Genomic DNA, 15,746 nt, shown 5'->3' with positions numbered 1-15,746 from the left:
ATTGGCAGCAAATGTTAAATTGCCACTCGGCTTTGGTGACTTCACAAACCAAAAGGCAGGATTGTTCTTTCCAGATCTTAGCACGTGTTTCCAGTAGTGTAGAAGAATCTTAGCAGGGTTGGATTTGGGCCATTTTTTGTTTTCTTTACTCTCGTTTTATTTGAAGTGCTTTTTGAATAGCAACTTGTGAATTTAGATGTATGTGACCAAGTGACTTTAATTTTTTTCGTTCTCTCTCTCTCTGAACTTCAGTAGGCAACCGATTCATGTTGATAATTGTGTGGTAGTTTGTCAGTAGTTTTGTCCATGCAATATCTGTACACATCAGAAAAAGAAAAACTGCGTGATGCTCTCGACGCTTCTGGTGAGAGGTGTATTCACTGGATTATAAAAACCGAAGTGTAATGAGCACAGAAACGTGGCTGTGTCGCACCCACTTCCTGATTCCTACTTTTCAAAAGCCACTATGAACGTCACAGCCCCTCCGACTCCATTACGTGTTTGGCAATGCTCACGGTTTTCCTTGGAGGAACATATCAGTCACGAATGATGTCAAATTTGGATTTTCAATTACCAAGTACATATCAACTTGCTGCAAAAGTATAAAACATACTAAACTAAACATATGTATGGTGAATACCTGATCATAGCCAATTCATAGAGGTAAATATTGTTTGAAGGTATGTGATGCTAACCGTCAATTAAAAATCACTCCAACATCATTTACCCTAAAAGACGAGACTGTGTTCTTTTGGTTTGTTTTTCCATTTCATTAGGTTGTAAATATGTATTTTGAATATATCACTGTGTTTGTTTTGAACTTGATTAATTTATTTAATGCCTATATATTGTTGTTTTTACGTATCCTGATTTTGTTAAACTAACTGGAAACAAATCAAGGGGAGAAAACATGTTATCTAATGTTAAGCAGACCGTGCATCCACACTTTTATAATTCTTGTTATTCTATCCATTCATGTTTTTGCTGTTTCGGCTTTGGGTGATGATTTAAAAAACAAAAGAAAAAAAAAAAGTTGACATTCATTTCATTGTATTTACTGATATGTAACATATTATGTTTTACCGTGTCGTATTTGATCAGATGTGTTGTGGTCACTGCTTGTAAAAATGATTTTATTCAGAGAGTTTCCAAATCATGACAAAAGATAAAAGCAGTCACAAAGTCACAATCTGTCATTTTGTTCGTATACCAGACATGTTGTCACTTGCACAAAGCACCAAGAGCGGGAAATGTGAGTAGATTACCATCTTTAAATGTCGACTAGGTGCGTATAGAAAGTTTAAGACATGCTGACTTATTAGAGTGTGGTTTTCATTACCAGATTTTTTGGAAAGTATTAACTCATTGTACTCGCTCAATAATTGCCAAGGTGGTATAATAAAAACTGTGTGACGGCGGCTATCTGATAAATAAGCAGTCACTTTAGTTTCATATCGAGTCCCAAATCTGTCATGAATTGTCACATGAATACAAATTAACAATTTAGCAACTTCTGTGCAAACAAGCTCAACCACTTCTTCTCTGAATCTTCACTGCTAGCAAATTTAGCCAGTTAGCTCTTGTTTGGGCAAAAACAACGCCAAAGTAATTCTGATTCAACCAACGATTTACAAGCTGTAAAAGAAAACAACACACACTAAAGTCAACCTTTTAGTTACCTATGTATTTTGTTTAGAGAAGACTGCACATGCTACTGACTAGATGAGCACAAACAGACTGCGGGCGCTTTAGCCAACAGGAGCGAGCTAATACTGCTAACAAACTATCCTAGCTAGTTAGCAGCTAGTTAGCGTGTCTGTGCTTGTTGAGCTAAACAATTAAAAGGTTGTGTATTGTCTCCAAGTTGTTTGTTGGTTGAATTGGAATTACTAAGGTGTTGTTTTTGCTCAAGCTAACACAAGCTAACTGTTGAAAGTTGTTAGCATTGGTGGAACTTGCTAGCTGAAAACGACACGCTGAGAGGGCATGGTGGAATAATATATTAAATTAAATCAAATGAACATTTGTTCAAATGTAGGAATGATAAGTAACCTTTTATTCATAGCCTAATGAAGTTGAGCCTTTTATAAGATATATTTTCACAATGTATTCATGTTATTTTGTTCCATAATATACTCTATTCTACATTGAACACATGAGGCTCGGTAGGTTTATTTGCTATTTGTATTTTAGGTTGGTGTCGGTGAGTGGTTAATGGACACATGTATGAAGTTATAAAGTGAAGAAGCAACTACGTGAGTATCAGTGCTGTGTAGAGCTGTGTGAGAGAGCTGTTTGAGGTGTGAGCAGGAAGGGAAATATTAAGGCTTGTACTTTGATTAACATCTGAGTTTACCTGTGCTTCTAGTAGGTATCGTTTTGAATGTGGCAGGTGTTGCACAAGGCTGCTGTACAGTCACATGTCAGTAATGATTATAAGGTGTGTCAATGTGAGGGATGCTGAATGTCGTATAAAGTTGTGCAGCAATGATTTTATGATTTCTAACTTCTAACTTTCACAGAAAGCGCGCGAGTCACATCATGTTTCTAAACGGCCTGCAGGCCTATTACTTACATTTCTCTAGAGCTGCACAGGGAAAACTATTTTATTTAACGAATAAAGTTTACATTTCATTCACAAAATGAGCAAACGTTCACATTGTGGTAAAAGTGCCAACTTGATTCAGTTGCAAACTGCTGGGATGCATGGACTTTAAACTCATAATGTTTGTAGAGCACAATCGTAATTTCAGATGCTCTGACATTAGCGGACGATGCTTCACTAATAACCATCCATTGGTAAAAGGTTACCAATGAGAAACAAAACGTCGGTATAAAAGTGAGCTGGGGCGAACACATTCAAAACCCTGGATGTTAAACGTGGCGCGACTTGACGGTCCTTACTGTGGTGGTGTTTCAGTTCTTAGGCATCTATAGATGTGACTCAGCATGGGAGGGGTTTTGGTTCAAGGGACGATTTCATAGAAACATCAGACAGGATTTTAAAAGTATAACTGTGTGTTGGTTCCCATTATCTCAATACGTTTTGGGAAGGATTTATCTGTGATTTTCAGAAACGTACCTTCAAGTAGAAGACCTTTTCCATAATACGCCTGCAGGTTTTTAAATCGTCACTCTTATTTTTCACCTCCAAACTTTACCTTTGACAGTTTTGTTCTGTAGTGCAGAACAACATCTTTGATTTAAGGCTGTTGTTGTTGGCGCTCTGTGTGTGGGTGTGGGTGGGGGTGTTGGTGTGGGTGTGGGTGAGTGTGTTATTTTTTCATGTGCATAGTTTTCAACCGGTGTAGCAAGTGACAGGTGTGTCAATCCAGTCCATCATGTTAGTCAATACTTATTCCTCTTACGTAATTAATCTATATTCAGGGCTGTTGGACAATGTGACACATTTGGTTTGAGACAATGAACTTATCCAGTTCTCAGCTCTGGCTTTGGAGGATGTGACACCACTGCTTAACGATGCCATTACATCCATCATTACATACAGCTCATAACATAGTCCCGTTGGAGGCCATAGGCTCAATGCTGTTAGAAACTTCTGCTAAGGATTTTCCTCTCATGGGGCAAGAAGTACTTAAAGGTGTGATTTTGCAAAGACTGCAACAAATTATGATATGAGGTATTATTCAAACAGATATACAAGTGTGGCTTTTTGTCATGATTTAAATCAGACTGAACTGAAATTATGCCATTTTGTCATTGTGCTAAAATGAATATAAATATTATATATTAAAATATATTTGCTAACCAATACACCGTGTGAAGTTTCCTTCTTTACAAGGGTTCGAGAGGTTCATGGTTTTCTTTCTGCTTGACTTCATTTATTTGTTATGACATATTATGACAAATAGATTTCAATCCCTTTTTATTTATTCAGGGCTTGGATGGCCTTTTCCTTTCCTCTTTTTTATTAGTTAATCAATTTCTCAACTGACAAAATGAATTACTTTGATAATCCTTTTTCATGTTTCAACATCTAACAAGGTTCCAGCTTCTCAAATGAATTCATTAAATGATATGTATTGATTATATCAATAAATGCCCCGCAGAAAAGCATTGTGAAGATGTCACGTTGGAGTAATTGTGATTGGCTCTGCTCACATCACACAGATTAATCTTTACTGAACATAGATAAACATTAGCTCCATTTAGCAATTTGAACTTGTGGGAAATGACCGTTGTAAAGTGTCCATGCAAAGCCTTTAGGTAGAAACATGTATTTAATCCAGCTGTGGTTTAAAATCATCACAGTTTATATGATAAGTGAAAGAACGCATTGTTAGGTTTTGTTTGTGGAGAAATCAAAACCTGTCCTGCTACCTACACGCACACACGCACACACGCACACAAACACACTGTGGGTGTGTGTAGCTGTCTTAACTTCCATCACATCAGATGTCCGTGCGCAGTTACCGGTGGCACGGCATGATGACACTCCATAGACTTCTGCCTAATAAGAGAAGAGGTAAGACAATTATTTCATATTATCTCTTATTTTGATATATGCATCACCTCTTTTAATAGCGATGTATTTGTTCATTCATAATTTAATATATGGATATGGTCCTTTATTGAATCATTTGGAGCATCTTTTGCACATTTTTCATTTCAAGTTTGAGATCAAAATATACAGCTGTGGAAGAAATTAAGAAGCCACTCCAAAAGTTCCTTAAGTCTTCATCTCTACATGTGTGGCAGCCAATTCCGACACAGAGAAATGTTGTCAGTAGTTTACAGAATTCAAAAAAAAAAAGGATCATATTTATTTAAGTCAAAGACGAAACAGAAACTGATAATGCTGAAGTGGTGTGTGTGTGTGTGTGTGTGTGTGTGTGTGTGTGTGTGTGTGTGTGTGTGTGTGTGTGTGTGTGTGTGTGTGTGTGTGTGTGTGTGTGTGTGTGTGTGTGTGTGTGTGTGTGTGTGTGTGTGTGTGTGTGTGTGTGTGTGTGTGTGTGTGTGTGTGTGTGTGTTTATTGTTATACTGCGTATATACAGCCGCGGACAAAATTAAGACACCACTTCAGCATTATCGTTTTCTCTTGTTTTATTATTTATAGACATGTCTTTGACTTAAATTAATAGGATCTTTTTTAATTGTATTCTATAAACGTTCACATTGTGGTAAAAGTGCCAACTTGATTCAGTTGCAAACTGCTGGGATGCATGGACTTTAAACTCATAATGTTTGTAGAGCACAATCGTAATTTCAGATGCTCTGACATTAGCGGACGATGCTTCACTAATAACCATCCATTGGTAAAAGATTACCAATGAGAAACAAAACGTCGGTATAAAAGTGAGCTGGGGCGAACACATTCAAAATCCTGGATGTTAAACGTGGCGCGACTTGACGGTCCTTACTGTGGTGGTGTTTCAGTTCTTAGGCATCTATAGATGTGACTCAGCATGGGAGGGGTTTTGGTTCAAGGGACGATTTCATAGAAACATCAGACAGGATTTTAAAAGTATAACTGTGTGTTGGTTCCCATTATCTCAATACGTTTTGGGAAGGATTTATCTGTGATTTTCAGAAACGTAGCCTACCTTCAAGAGACCTTTTCCATAATACGCCTGCAGGTTTTTAAATCGTCACTCTTATTTTTCACCTCCAAACTTGACTTTTGACAGTTTTGTTCTGTAGTGCAGAACAACATCTTTGATTTAAGGCTGTTGTTGTTGGCGCTCTGTGTGTGGGTGTGGGTGTGGGTGGGGGTGGGGGTGTGGTGGGTGTGGGTGAGTGTGTTATTTTTTCATCTGCATAGTTTTCAACCGGTGTAGCAAGTGACAGGTGTGTCAATCCAGTCCATCATGTTAGTCAATACTTATTCCTCTTACGTAATTAATCTATATTCAGGGCTGTTGGACAATGTGACACATTTGGTTTGAGACAATGAACTTATCCAGTTCTCAGCTCTGGCTTTGGAGGATGTGACACTGCTTAACGATGCCATTACATCCATCATTACATACAGCTCATAACATAGTCCCGTTGGAGGCCATAGACAGTTTTGTCCTGTAGTGCAGAACAACATCTTTGATTTAAGGCTGTTGTTGTATGCACTCTGTGTGTGTATTTATATATATATAAATGAAGAGACCACTGTATATAAAAAAGTTGTGATTTACAATATGTGCGTATACCTTTGCTGCAGGAAACTAAGAGTCCAAAGATGGCTACTGTCACAAAACCCCGCCCACTGTTGGACGTTCTCCAAGCGAATCAGTTCGAAGGAGAGAATCTTGATCCAAAAATTCTTGAGGAGGCGGAGGAACACTTTTACAGAGGGGCCCCACCCAAATGGTTAAACTTTCATGCTAGTGAACAGGCAGAGTTAGATGGCACTGGAATTCCTTTCATTAAACGAGATGGATACGATAAAATTAAGGGTGAAATTGAGAAGTTGATTAAACACACTGGAATATCAACCGTTAAACTGTTCCACAAGCCAGGATGTGGGGGGACCACACTGGCCATGAAGGTGTTGTGGGACTTCAGAAAAACCTTAAGGAGTGCTGTTTTAACAGACTCAACCTCGGACATCACAATGGTTGCAGCGGAGGTGGTCTGCCTTTTCACAGCAGGCAACCATAAGACCGTGCTGCTGCTGGTGAATGGTGAGGAGGTTTCGAGAGCTCTAAAAGTAAGCATTATGGAAGAGATGGCCAATCAGAAAGTTGCCACCCATAAACATGTGGTGACTTTACTCAACTGTATCCGAAGAGATTCAAATGTAAAGAGTGATAATGTCTTTCTAACAGAAATGCTTTCCGACTCAGAAAAGAAGAACTTTAATGACAAGAAGGCGGAGCTCAAAAGCAGGTTTGGTGATAAATGCAACCGATTTCACGGCTTTAACATTATGCAAAGCAACTTCTCTGAGGCTTACATCCAGGATGCGTGCTCTGTATTCAAAACCATCGAAAGAACAGAGGGCACCCAGCTGGCTGCCCTCCTTTCCCTGCTGAATGCATATGTACCAGACTCTTATCTCCTTGAGTCTCAGTGCCTGGACATGATCAAACGTCCCAACATGTCACTGGAAGGCATGCTGGAGAACTTAAGCCATCTCATCATCACTATCCAACAAGATGGTTCTGAGGCAAAAGTCCGCATGGCCCACCCTATGATAGCACAGTGTTGCACTGAATTGCTGGCTGAGGCAGGTGTGACCAGAAGTGACACAGCAAAAGAGTTCTTGAGATGTTTGTGCAGAGGTGAAGTTCCTCCTTTTTTGGCTGCTTTTGTCAAAATCATGCTAACCAAAAGAAGACCAAAACAAAAAGCAAAGGGAACAGAAGAGAACCCAATAAATCGTACAGAGAAGAAAGAGGAGTCCGATTTATTTTCTAGACTGATTCTACATATTCACACAAAGGAGGCCGACGACTCTGAGTGTGCATCAGTTTTAGAGATGGCAACAGATACCTTTGATCAAAATCCATTTTTTCCACAAGCACTTGCTCGCTTTTATTGCTTAAAACTCAAAGACTACGATAAGGCAGAAACCTGGGCAAATGAGGCAAAGAAGAGAGATCCCCAAAATTCGTTTGTTGCTGATACACTGGGCCACGTCCATAAGCACCGTCTGAAGAACCTAAGGCAATATGCCAAACCAGAAGACATTTTGAATCTTGCCATAAAGGCCTTCAAAGCTTTCGAAGAAGAAGAAAGACTTGCTGAACAACAGCTTGAGTCAAACGTGAAAAAAGACGGCAATATCCATGTCTCAAATGTTTTCAACTCCAGAGGGCTGTTTGGTTATCTGCAGGTCTGCAATCTTGTGTTTGACCTACTCGTAAGTCAGAACCAAACTTGGAGAGACGTTCTCACCAAGAAGGAGTCCTTGAACTCGGTCCTAGGATCCCTTGGAGACAGTTCACTTATAAGATTCAGTGATCTCATGAACAAACTCAGAGATGAAGTTGAGAAAAAGTGTGCTTTTTTTGACAGATACCTGACTTACTCAAAGCCTAGTATTGAGGAAGATGACCCAGAGTACATTTCAAGAGAAACCTCGGCTTGCTACTGGAAGTATGTTGGAGACTCCACATCCAGCCCTTCAGAAAAAGGCGCTGATCTGATCCAGAAGCTCAAACTCAAACACGCTGACACCACTACGGGAGTTCTTGCATGTCTTGACAGAGAATGCCCTGAATCAGACCTGAAAGAAATAACGACACTGTGGGAGGATACCCGTCTACATAAAGATCCGGACACAGCTGAGGTCAACAACATCTTCGCTCACATCATGTTAAGAAATATGTCAGCAACCCTCCCTCCTGATTGCAAGCATTTAACTGCATTCAAACAGAAACTGCACCCGATCCCCACTGCTAAACCTGAGCCCTACATGTTAGCCCTCCTCTTGCACTGGCCTACAGACCCTGGAGACACATGCAACCTTGATCTCAGTACGCTGATTAATCATGCGCAACAGCTGTATAAACAAGCATACGCAAAACACCTTCGCGCAAGGTACCTTCGCCCTCTGTTTTTCATTGGAAAAGGTCAAGGTCTGGACAGAATAGTTCACAGAAATGTCCTAGAAGGACGGCAATTGGAAACAATGCAGTTTCTGCAACAAAGCGATGAGAAGATTTTCCAGACTCCATGGGTCAAAAAACACCTTCTAAAAGTCAGAGGGGAAATACAAGAGTACAAACTCTTTGTAACTGTTAATGGCAAAAAGATTGAGGTGGCTGTAAACCTCCAAAACAGCCTCTGGAAAAATCGCAAGGTTTGCTTCTACCTTGGATTCACCATCGAAGGTCCTGTGGCCTTTGCCATCAACACGGAAACTGCAGAACAGAAGGGTAAGACACTATAATTCAAGCTCTAACTTGACTAAACACCTCTCTGGCCATTTTGAATATAGTTCCAGGTGTGATTCCCCGTAATTCAAACACGAAACATAACAATTATGTTTGGAGGATCCTGAGAAACATTTTGATCATTCAGTAAGAAATTGACAAGTGTCATTGTTTAAGTACTCTACAACATTACAAATAACGTCACAGGCACTTCATATTTGATGTCTTCTTAGGTGACTTGTTGTGCTTTAAGAGCTTAATGATAAGTGTTACATTTCGAGCTGACATTAGAAAATACTTCGACAGTTTGAAGAAAAGTTATTTATTCAAAACCTGTTATAATTTTCATTGCTGTGTGGCAGAAAAACTCCCCGAGAGGGATACCTCCAAACAACAGCCTCCTTATTCTTTGAAGTTTGGAGCTTGTTGCAGTGAAATGGTACGTTTCTTTTACATTCATTTCCATTGCTAATCCAACAACCGTGACTGCTCCTACAAAATGTTCCCTTCTGAAAACAGGATGCCAGGGATTTGACAGAACTTGATCCTGAAGTCAACAGAGTGGATGACGTTCAGACCTATAGGTAATGATTTCGTCTTACAGCAATTCATTTCAATGCACTGACCTCACTAAAGCAGAGATTTAAAGGGTTGCAGAGTGTTGGAGAAATCAGCCAAAGACATATTCCTTTCCTCTGTAATATAATGGAACTAGATGGCACTCTACTGCGCTCAGATTGACAAATAAATAAGTCTCTTTATAGAAATCATGAGCTGGTTACTCAAGATCGTCAGCATACAGGCTTTTATTGGTTTTACTACAGGACTTTTTAAACCCTTTTTTAACCTAAAATACTTACCCAAGAGCCCGTGCACCACGTTGCACTCCCCAAAACCCTAAACCAACATGCGGCAAATCCACCCAAATCAAAGCTGTACTGTTAAATAGCACTACAGCTAAGACGACCACCATGTTAGGAGGTCCTTTTTAAGGATTTACAGCAACGTTTTAGACTAGTTATGGTGCTGAATACAAATATATTTGATCTTTTCCCTAAAAAATAGCCTCCAGTCTGATGCAGGCAACTATGAATGCAGAGTGTCTGGCCTGCGCTGGGTGTGTAAGGAGAAAGTCAGCTTCAAGTACAGGTTCCTGTCATGGGAGGACCACATGAAGAGTCCTTGCGACGGTTACACGCCAGCAGGACCCCTCATGGACATCACAGTCACAACTGGGGTGATAGAGGAGGTGCATCTGCCTCACAGTGTCTCTGTCGGTGAGTGTTCATGTCATGGGAAAGGACTACTTGTTGTTTGATTCAGCATGTTTCGTTAATAATGTTGTGCTTTGTAGATCAAAACTCAACTTTTTCTGGCGAGTTTGCGGTTCTTCATGTGGATGCCAGTGATGTTTTGGAAAAAGTACCTAAAGTGACATCGTCCCACATCAAGTTCCTCCAGCCAACTTTCCCTCCAAAGGGGGTCCTGATCCGAAAGATGGAGGGGATTCCGTTTTACCAAGACGTGTTGATACACAAAACAAGCAAAGAATTCCTCACGTTGGAGGTTCATGTGGTGCCCCGTGGTTCTGCTCAACAGGTTTGTGATTCCTATAAAAGTCTCAACAATCAGCAGTGGAACTACACTCGTTTTTATCATGTTTTTACCATCTATTTCTACAGGAAGTGGAAGGGAAACAAAAGTCTTGTGGATCGATGCTAATCCTAAAACAAAGCCTAGACAAGTCCATGCGAATTGGAGATCCTCTCGCCCTCACAACAGACCAGGCGGATGCAATCATTCAACCCAGCGTATGTTTGTACTGTTTTAATACCACAGCTCTGTCACTTTTTCCTCACCTGTTTAAAAAGAGAAAAATGCTTCAAATAGAAAAGAGTGACGGCAATAAAAAGTCTTAAACCCTAATGCTTCTTTCACAGGATCAAGAGTTCGGATATGAAAGCCTTTCCTTTGAGGTGTTCATCAGAAACGCAGACAGCGACTTCGCCCTCCGGCTTGGAAGTGGGGAAAACACTGTCTGGACCGGTACCATTCATAAAGGTCAGTGTTGTACTCTTTAGCTTAATATGCATAATTGAATGCCATCTGTGTGTTGTGAATTCAATGGAAAAAAACAACCAGCATTGTGATTGTTTTTATTTCAGGAGACTACCAAAATTAAAAGCGCCGATCATTAGCAAGGTAAGGCGAGAAAGACATTGGATTGATAAGGGAAATGAGATGACTTCAAACACTGGAAATTCTACTTTTCATTTGCTTTTTTTAAAATTCAGATTGCCATCAGGAAGCTCTGATGAACGGAGTGAGCGTTACAGAAGGACAACAGGTGGATCTCTGAGACCTAGCATCCTGTGGGAGGGTTTAAAAGCACACAGGACGAGATGAAGCACACTCTTCAGGGGCCACGAGGGAAAGATGCTCTCTAGGAAATCCTCAAAAAGATGTAGAGTATGGGGCCTTTTGTTTCTGGGTTTGAGAGATCAGGGATCAGGATATAGTATGGGATAAGTAAATGTGTATTGCTTATGGATAATCAAAGTATCTGCTGTGAAAAGTACAACATGGTATATGTGGAGGACACGGTGCGTGCAAAGTTTTGGTTGTGCTGCAGCTTGATTTCCTATCCTCTGTAAGAAGGGGTCGAACGACTTGTGAGGAAGAACGGCAGTCCACAGGCAGTTCCAACTTTAACAGACTTTATCGCAGGGTGATGAACTGAACATTGATGTAGGTTTAGTAGGGGTTAGCCTGTTATACAGGGTGTGTTCTTTCGTGTGGGTTTGGGTGTAAATGTGTGTGTGTGTGTGTGGTCTTTGTAACAAAGATGAAGCAGAAATCAGTAAACAGGTAATGTAGAGGGATGATACAGTTGTCATCTACATTAAGAAAAGGCACAATTGGCTGGCCTGTGGCGCCCTCTATTGGCCAAAGGCCGCAACAGCATAGCACCGACATACGCTATTACACGAGGCCTAACTATTATCACATACACACATAACAAAGTACAGGAATGCACACGATTCTATATAATAACTGTAGTGTACATAATAATGCTTACATTAGCCCTGCACTTAATGGGTGATAGCGTTATACATTAATACAGGCTGGGCTGCCAAGTGCTCCGCATGGCAAGGCTAGCTGCTAATTAACCTCATTTACGGAGTTAGCGGGGTAATTGCGGACATAAACTTCCTGAACACTCCACTGGACCAGACTACATGCACTTACATTTTTCATGCACGCACACGCATGTCCACAACACACAGACTCCGCCAACACTATCACAGTTATGCGGTTATAACACAATAGCGACAGTCCGATCGCCATCAGTCTCCTTGCTTCCACTGAACAGCAAGTGCACGTTGCGAAATTGCGCCACATGGTTGAGACCACTTGTAATTCTGGCTAGGGGTCACATGGAATAGTCCAACTAACGGGGGAGTTTTATACAGTATATCATTTTAAGCTCATGCAGAGAATGTAAATATGACAAATTCTTCCGTTGTAAAAAATATTCTCGATTTTATTGTCTTCAAAGTCAAATCTGATCACGTACAGTTCTGTTTCTATGCAAATGATCACAGCAGGGAATAAATACAAACAATAAACAGGTAACCAGATCCAACACGCGTGTGACAAACAGGAAGGTTAAACCGGTCTCGGGTCCTAGTGGCTGATCTTCGCCTTGAGGCCCTCGAGTTCAGGGCGGCCCTTGAAGCGAGCTTTGAAATCGGCCTCGGTGTGCTGAGAAGGAAACAGGAAGAGAGTGTGTGTGTTAACGGTTGCCCATGACGGATGTGTGTGTTAAAGTGTATGTCTCGAAGGTTCAGCCGTTCATCACTGGATGTAAAAACAAATGCAGAAACGTTATCTGTATTTCTATGTGCACCATTCAATGTTATTGACTAACAATAAGTGCCTTAAAGGTTTCTAAATTACTCTTGGTTAATAACGTTTTAAAAAAAGAGCTGTCTGACTAATGAGGAAGTGTGTTAGCTTGGGGTTTGCGCAATGATTAGGTGTTTAATTTTGCTTTGCTTTGGGTTTATTTAGGTCTGTCTTTTAATAATTTGGGCTTGTTCTCTTATCTCGAAAAATAAAAAAGTGAAACCAAGAGACCTATAATGTAAATGTGCCTACAGTGAATTAAAATAAAGGGATTTCCAAATCTTTTTAGATTCAGATGTGTCTAAATGCTTCAGTGTAATGTGACTGCGCTGTAGTCTTCAGGCTCTCTCACCTCCTGCACAGAGAGCTGCACTCCCTCTGGCTGATTCTTCAAAAGGACCTCCAGGAAAATGGGACACACGGTGGCGTTCAGACTCCTTAACTACAAAGACAAACACAGTTCAAAGCCAGATTTAAAAATACGAAAACGGCATGCATAAATCAAGTTAAAAGGAAACGAGTTAAAGGTTTAACCTGCACGACTCGGTTGTGAGTCTTCAGGATGGAATCTACAAGCATCTTGGTGCCCTGCTCTTGCATCAGCCAGACCTCGGTGGACTTGGTTGGCAAAGCATAGCTGCACGGGACAAAGCAATAAGAAAATATATATATAACTAAGGCAATTTTTTCTGTAACATACCATAGTTTTACAAATGTTTTCCCCCAAAAAAGATCTCCTAGAAGCCTCTTGTTTATCCTGATGAAGGCTTTTGTTCTCCTGAGTGGCTCATTTCAATATTTTATATAATGAACAACAATAAAAAGATCTCACTAAACTACAGAAAACTAAAAAGCCAATTTCAATGGTAAAATAAAATGATTTCAACTGTAAAAAACCTACATCTTTGGATCAATTATAAGCTAAATCCATGCTGGATTCATATGGTATCATCCTACATTTACACTGTACACACACACACACACATTTACGTCTATCTAAACGTCCTCACCAGTCCATCACTTTGACGCCAAGCCGGTTGCAGAGGTTGTGGATGTACTGGGAGAAATGCTCCACCACCGTCATGTCATAGCCCGACACGTTGACGTTCAGAGTGGCGTAGGTCGTGTTTGTCTCCGCGACGATCTCCTTCATCTGCTGTCGGTCTCTCTTTTTCTTCGGCTGAAAACAACAACAAAAACACTTTACAGCTGACATGTTTATAACAACGATCTATTCTGCATGATTTCATTTATGCACTTACAGCTCAAATTTTCTCTAAAAGTGTAAACCAGTCTTACCGGCTCTTTAGGTAAAAGATGTCTCCACCTCCCGATCCCGTGGGTGGGCATGGATTTATATTGTCTTTCGTTTACAGAAGCTGAGGATGAAGAGAACATGGGTCAATTTCATACATCATTCTGTAAACACGTGTACAAATGACTTAAAGTTTATCAAAAATAAAGTGTTGTACATAAGTGTGGATTTCATTGTAGTCTTTGAAATACTCACCCCATACAGGATGCTGGATGGATGGTGTTGCTCTAAAATCGCCAACGTATTAGTGAGACAACAGTATTAGAAAAGGATATCATATCACCATTCTTATAATCCACTACTTGATTGAGAAATAACAACTAATGGTTTGGGAACGTACCTGCATGATGTTAGTGCTTGATTTAACACAAATGCCTTTTGTGTGACAGACACCTGCAACTGGACAAAACAGAACAACATCAGCTACAATATTTACAATATACCTTCCTCTATATTCTAGTTTTAAGTCATTTTGAATACAAAATCCATACATCCAGGTATGTTTTAATGCAAGACACTCATCCACCAATCACCAAAAATTGTACAACTGAATGCTTCATGGTCTTTTGATATCATCCACAGTAGGCATTTGAACATATAAAACTGCTGATCACCGCTTTCGTTGCATTTTGAAAGTCGTCTTTGTGGTGTTCCTGGTAAAAATGACCGCCATAGGAAAGGAATAGGTAACCCTATATAGTAATGACCCAAAAAACAACAACCATGTTCGTTTTGGAATATATTGTCAGTGTCTAGTCTTTGTATATTCACTACAGAACGTAAACCAGCTGTGACACATTTTTCACAGCTTAAAAGAGTGTTTCATAAAATGTGGTGATGATTAATGCTTCTTGTGAGAGCAGCTACAACAGACACCAACGTAAGGGAAGAGAAACGAACGCGACAGGATGGTTAACCGAACGTGTGCTCAGAAGGATGATTAATCGAGAGAAGAACAACCGTTAATTCGGGTCAAATCTGCACAAAATCTCACAAACATACACGTGCAAGACAGTGATTTGTTACCCTGGTTTGAAATTGAATACATGTTTATGTAACAGACAGGAACAACAACACAACTGAGCAGACTTTACCAGAGCAGCAGCTTTGACCTCTGTGAAGAAACTCAACATTTGGCGGAGATAAAACAACAGAATAACATAATAGAGTTACCTTTCGAAAGACAGCGGTCATAGCTTCACCTCTTTACGTCCGTGTTCAAAGGAAACACACGCTTGATGTTTTCTTACAATAAATGTGTGTGAAAAACGTCCAAAACACATGACGTGCTGCCACCGGAAGTCTTTACCGGAAGTGAGTCCGTCCGTATTTGTGACCCGAACGAAGGTTCCGGGACAAGAATCTCTGATTACATTTACATTTCATTTAGCTTTATTTTATTTCCTTTAAGGTTATCATATCATTTGCTTGAATATATTGTTGACTTATCTATATGTGCATTATGTTTAAATTGTGAAACAGTTAGGCTTCACTGTTTATGTGTATCATTGCGTTGTTTACGTGTTGTGTTTTTGTGCATGAGAAATTGTTGTGCATGTGATGCAACAAATTGAAGAAATTAACTTTTAAGTCTGGTAGTGAAAATAGCATATTGCCAGTAATCCCAGGAACATTACACAGGTTTTGATTATTGTTTTTCTTTTTATTAAATAGCACTTGGATTTAACGT

General features: G+C 40.0%; 2 protein-coding genes across 3 annotated transcripts; one reads left to right on the top strand and one right to left on the bottom strand.

Annotated features, from left to right (window-relative positions):
* Nucleotides 1-4,363: 4,363 nt before the first annotated feature.
* On the top strand, nt 4,364-13,025 carry sb:cb1081 (sterile alpha motif domain-containing protein 9-like). Its single transcript, XM_063900868.1, has 10 exons — nt 4,364-4,486; nt 6,174-8,835; nt 9,195-9,271; nt 9,352-9,416; nt 9,898-10,109; nt 10,187-10,431; nt 10,515-10,643; nt 10,773-10,893; nt 10,998-11,034; nt 11,127-13,025. Exons 2-9 carry the CDS (start codon nt 6,192-6,194, stop codon nt 11,012-11,014), a joined length of 3,510 nt encoding a protein of 1,169 aa, XP_063756938.1. The 5' UTR covers nt 4,364-4,486; nt 6,174-6,191; the 3' UTR covers nt 11,015-11,034; nt 11,127-13,025.
* mrpl48 (mitochondrial ribosomal protein L48) lies at nt 12,356-15,442 on the bottom strand. 2 transcript variants are annotated; one of them, XM_063900873.1, is made up of 8 exons: nt 15,230-15,442; nt 14,397-14,455; nt 14,252-14,283; nt 14,041-14,120; nt 13,752-13,921; nt 13,276-13,378; nt 13,094-13,183; nt 12,356-12,597 (listed from the first exon to the last, which is right to left on the bottom strand). In XM_063900873.1, the coding sequence occupies exons 1-8, from the start codon at nt 15,248-15,250 to the stop codon at nt 12,520-12,522; spliced, it is 633 nt and encodes a 210-aa protein (XP_063756943.1). In that variant the 5' UTR covers nt 15,251-15,442; the 3' UTR covers nt 12,356-12,519. The 2 variants fall into 2 exon arrangements, with proteins under 2 accessions (XP_063756943.1, XP_063756944.1); XM_063900874.1 differs by having other exon boundaries at nt 14,397-14,449; nt 15,230-15,398.
* Nucleotides 15,443-15,746: the final 304 nt, after the last annotated feature.

This window comes from Eleginops maclovinus, chromosome 14 (genome assembly GCF_036324505.1).
Source record: "Eleginops maclovinus isolate JMC-PN-2008 ecotype Puerto Natales chromosome 14, JC_Emac_rtc_rv5, whole genome shotgun sequence".
Taxonomy (NCBI): Eukaryota; Metazoa; Chordata; class Actinopteri; order Perciformes; family Eleginopidae; genus Eleginops; species Eleginops maclovinus.
Note: the sequence above shows the minus strand (reverse complement) of the source record. Positions and strands in the feature narration are given on the sequence as shown.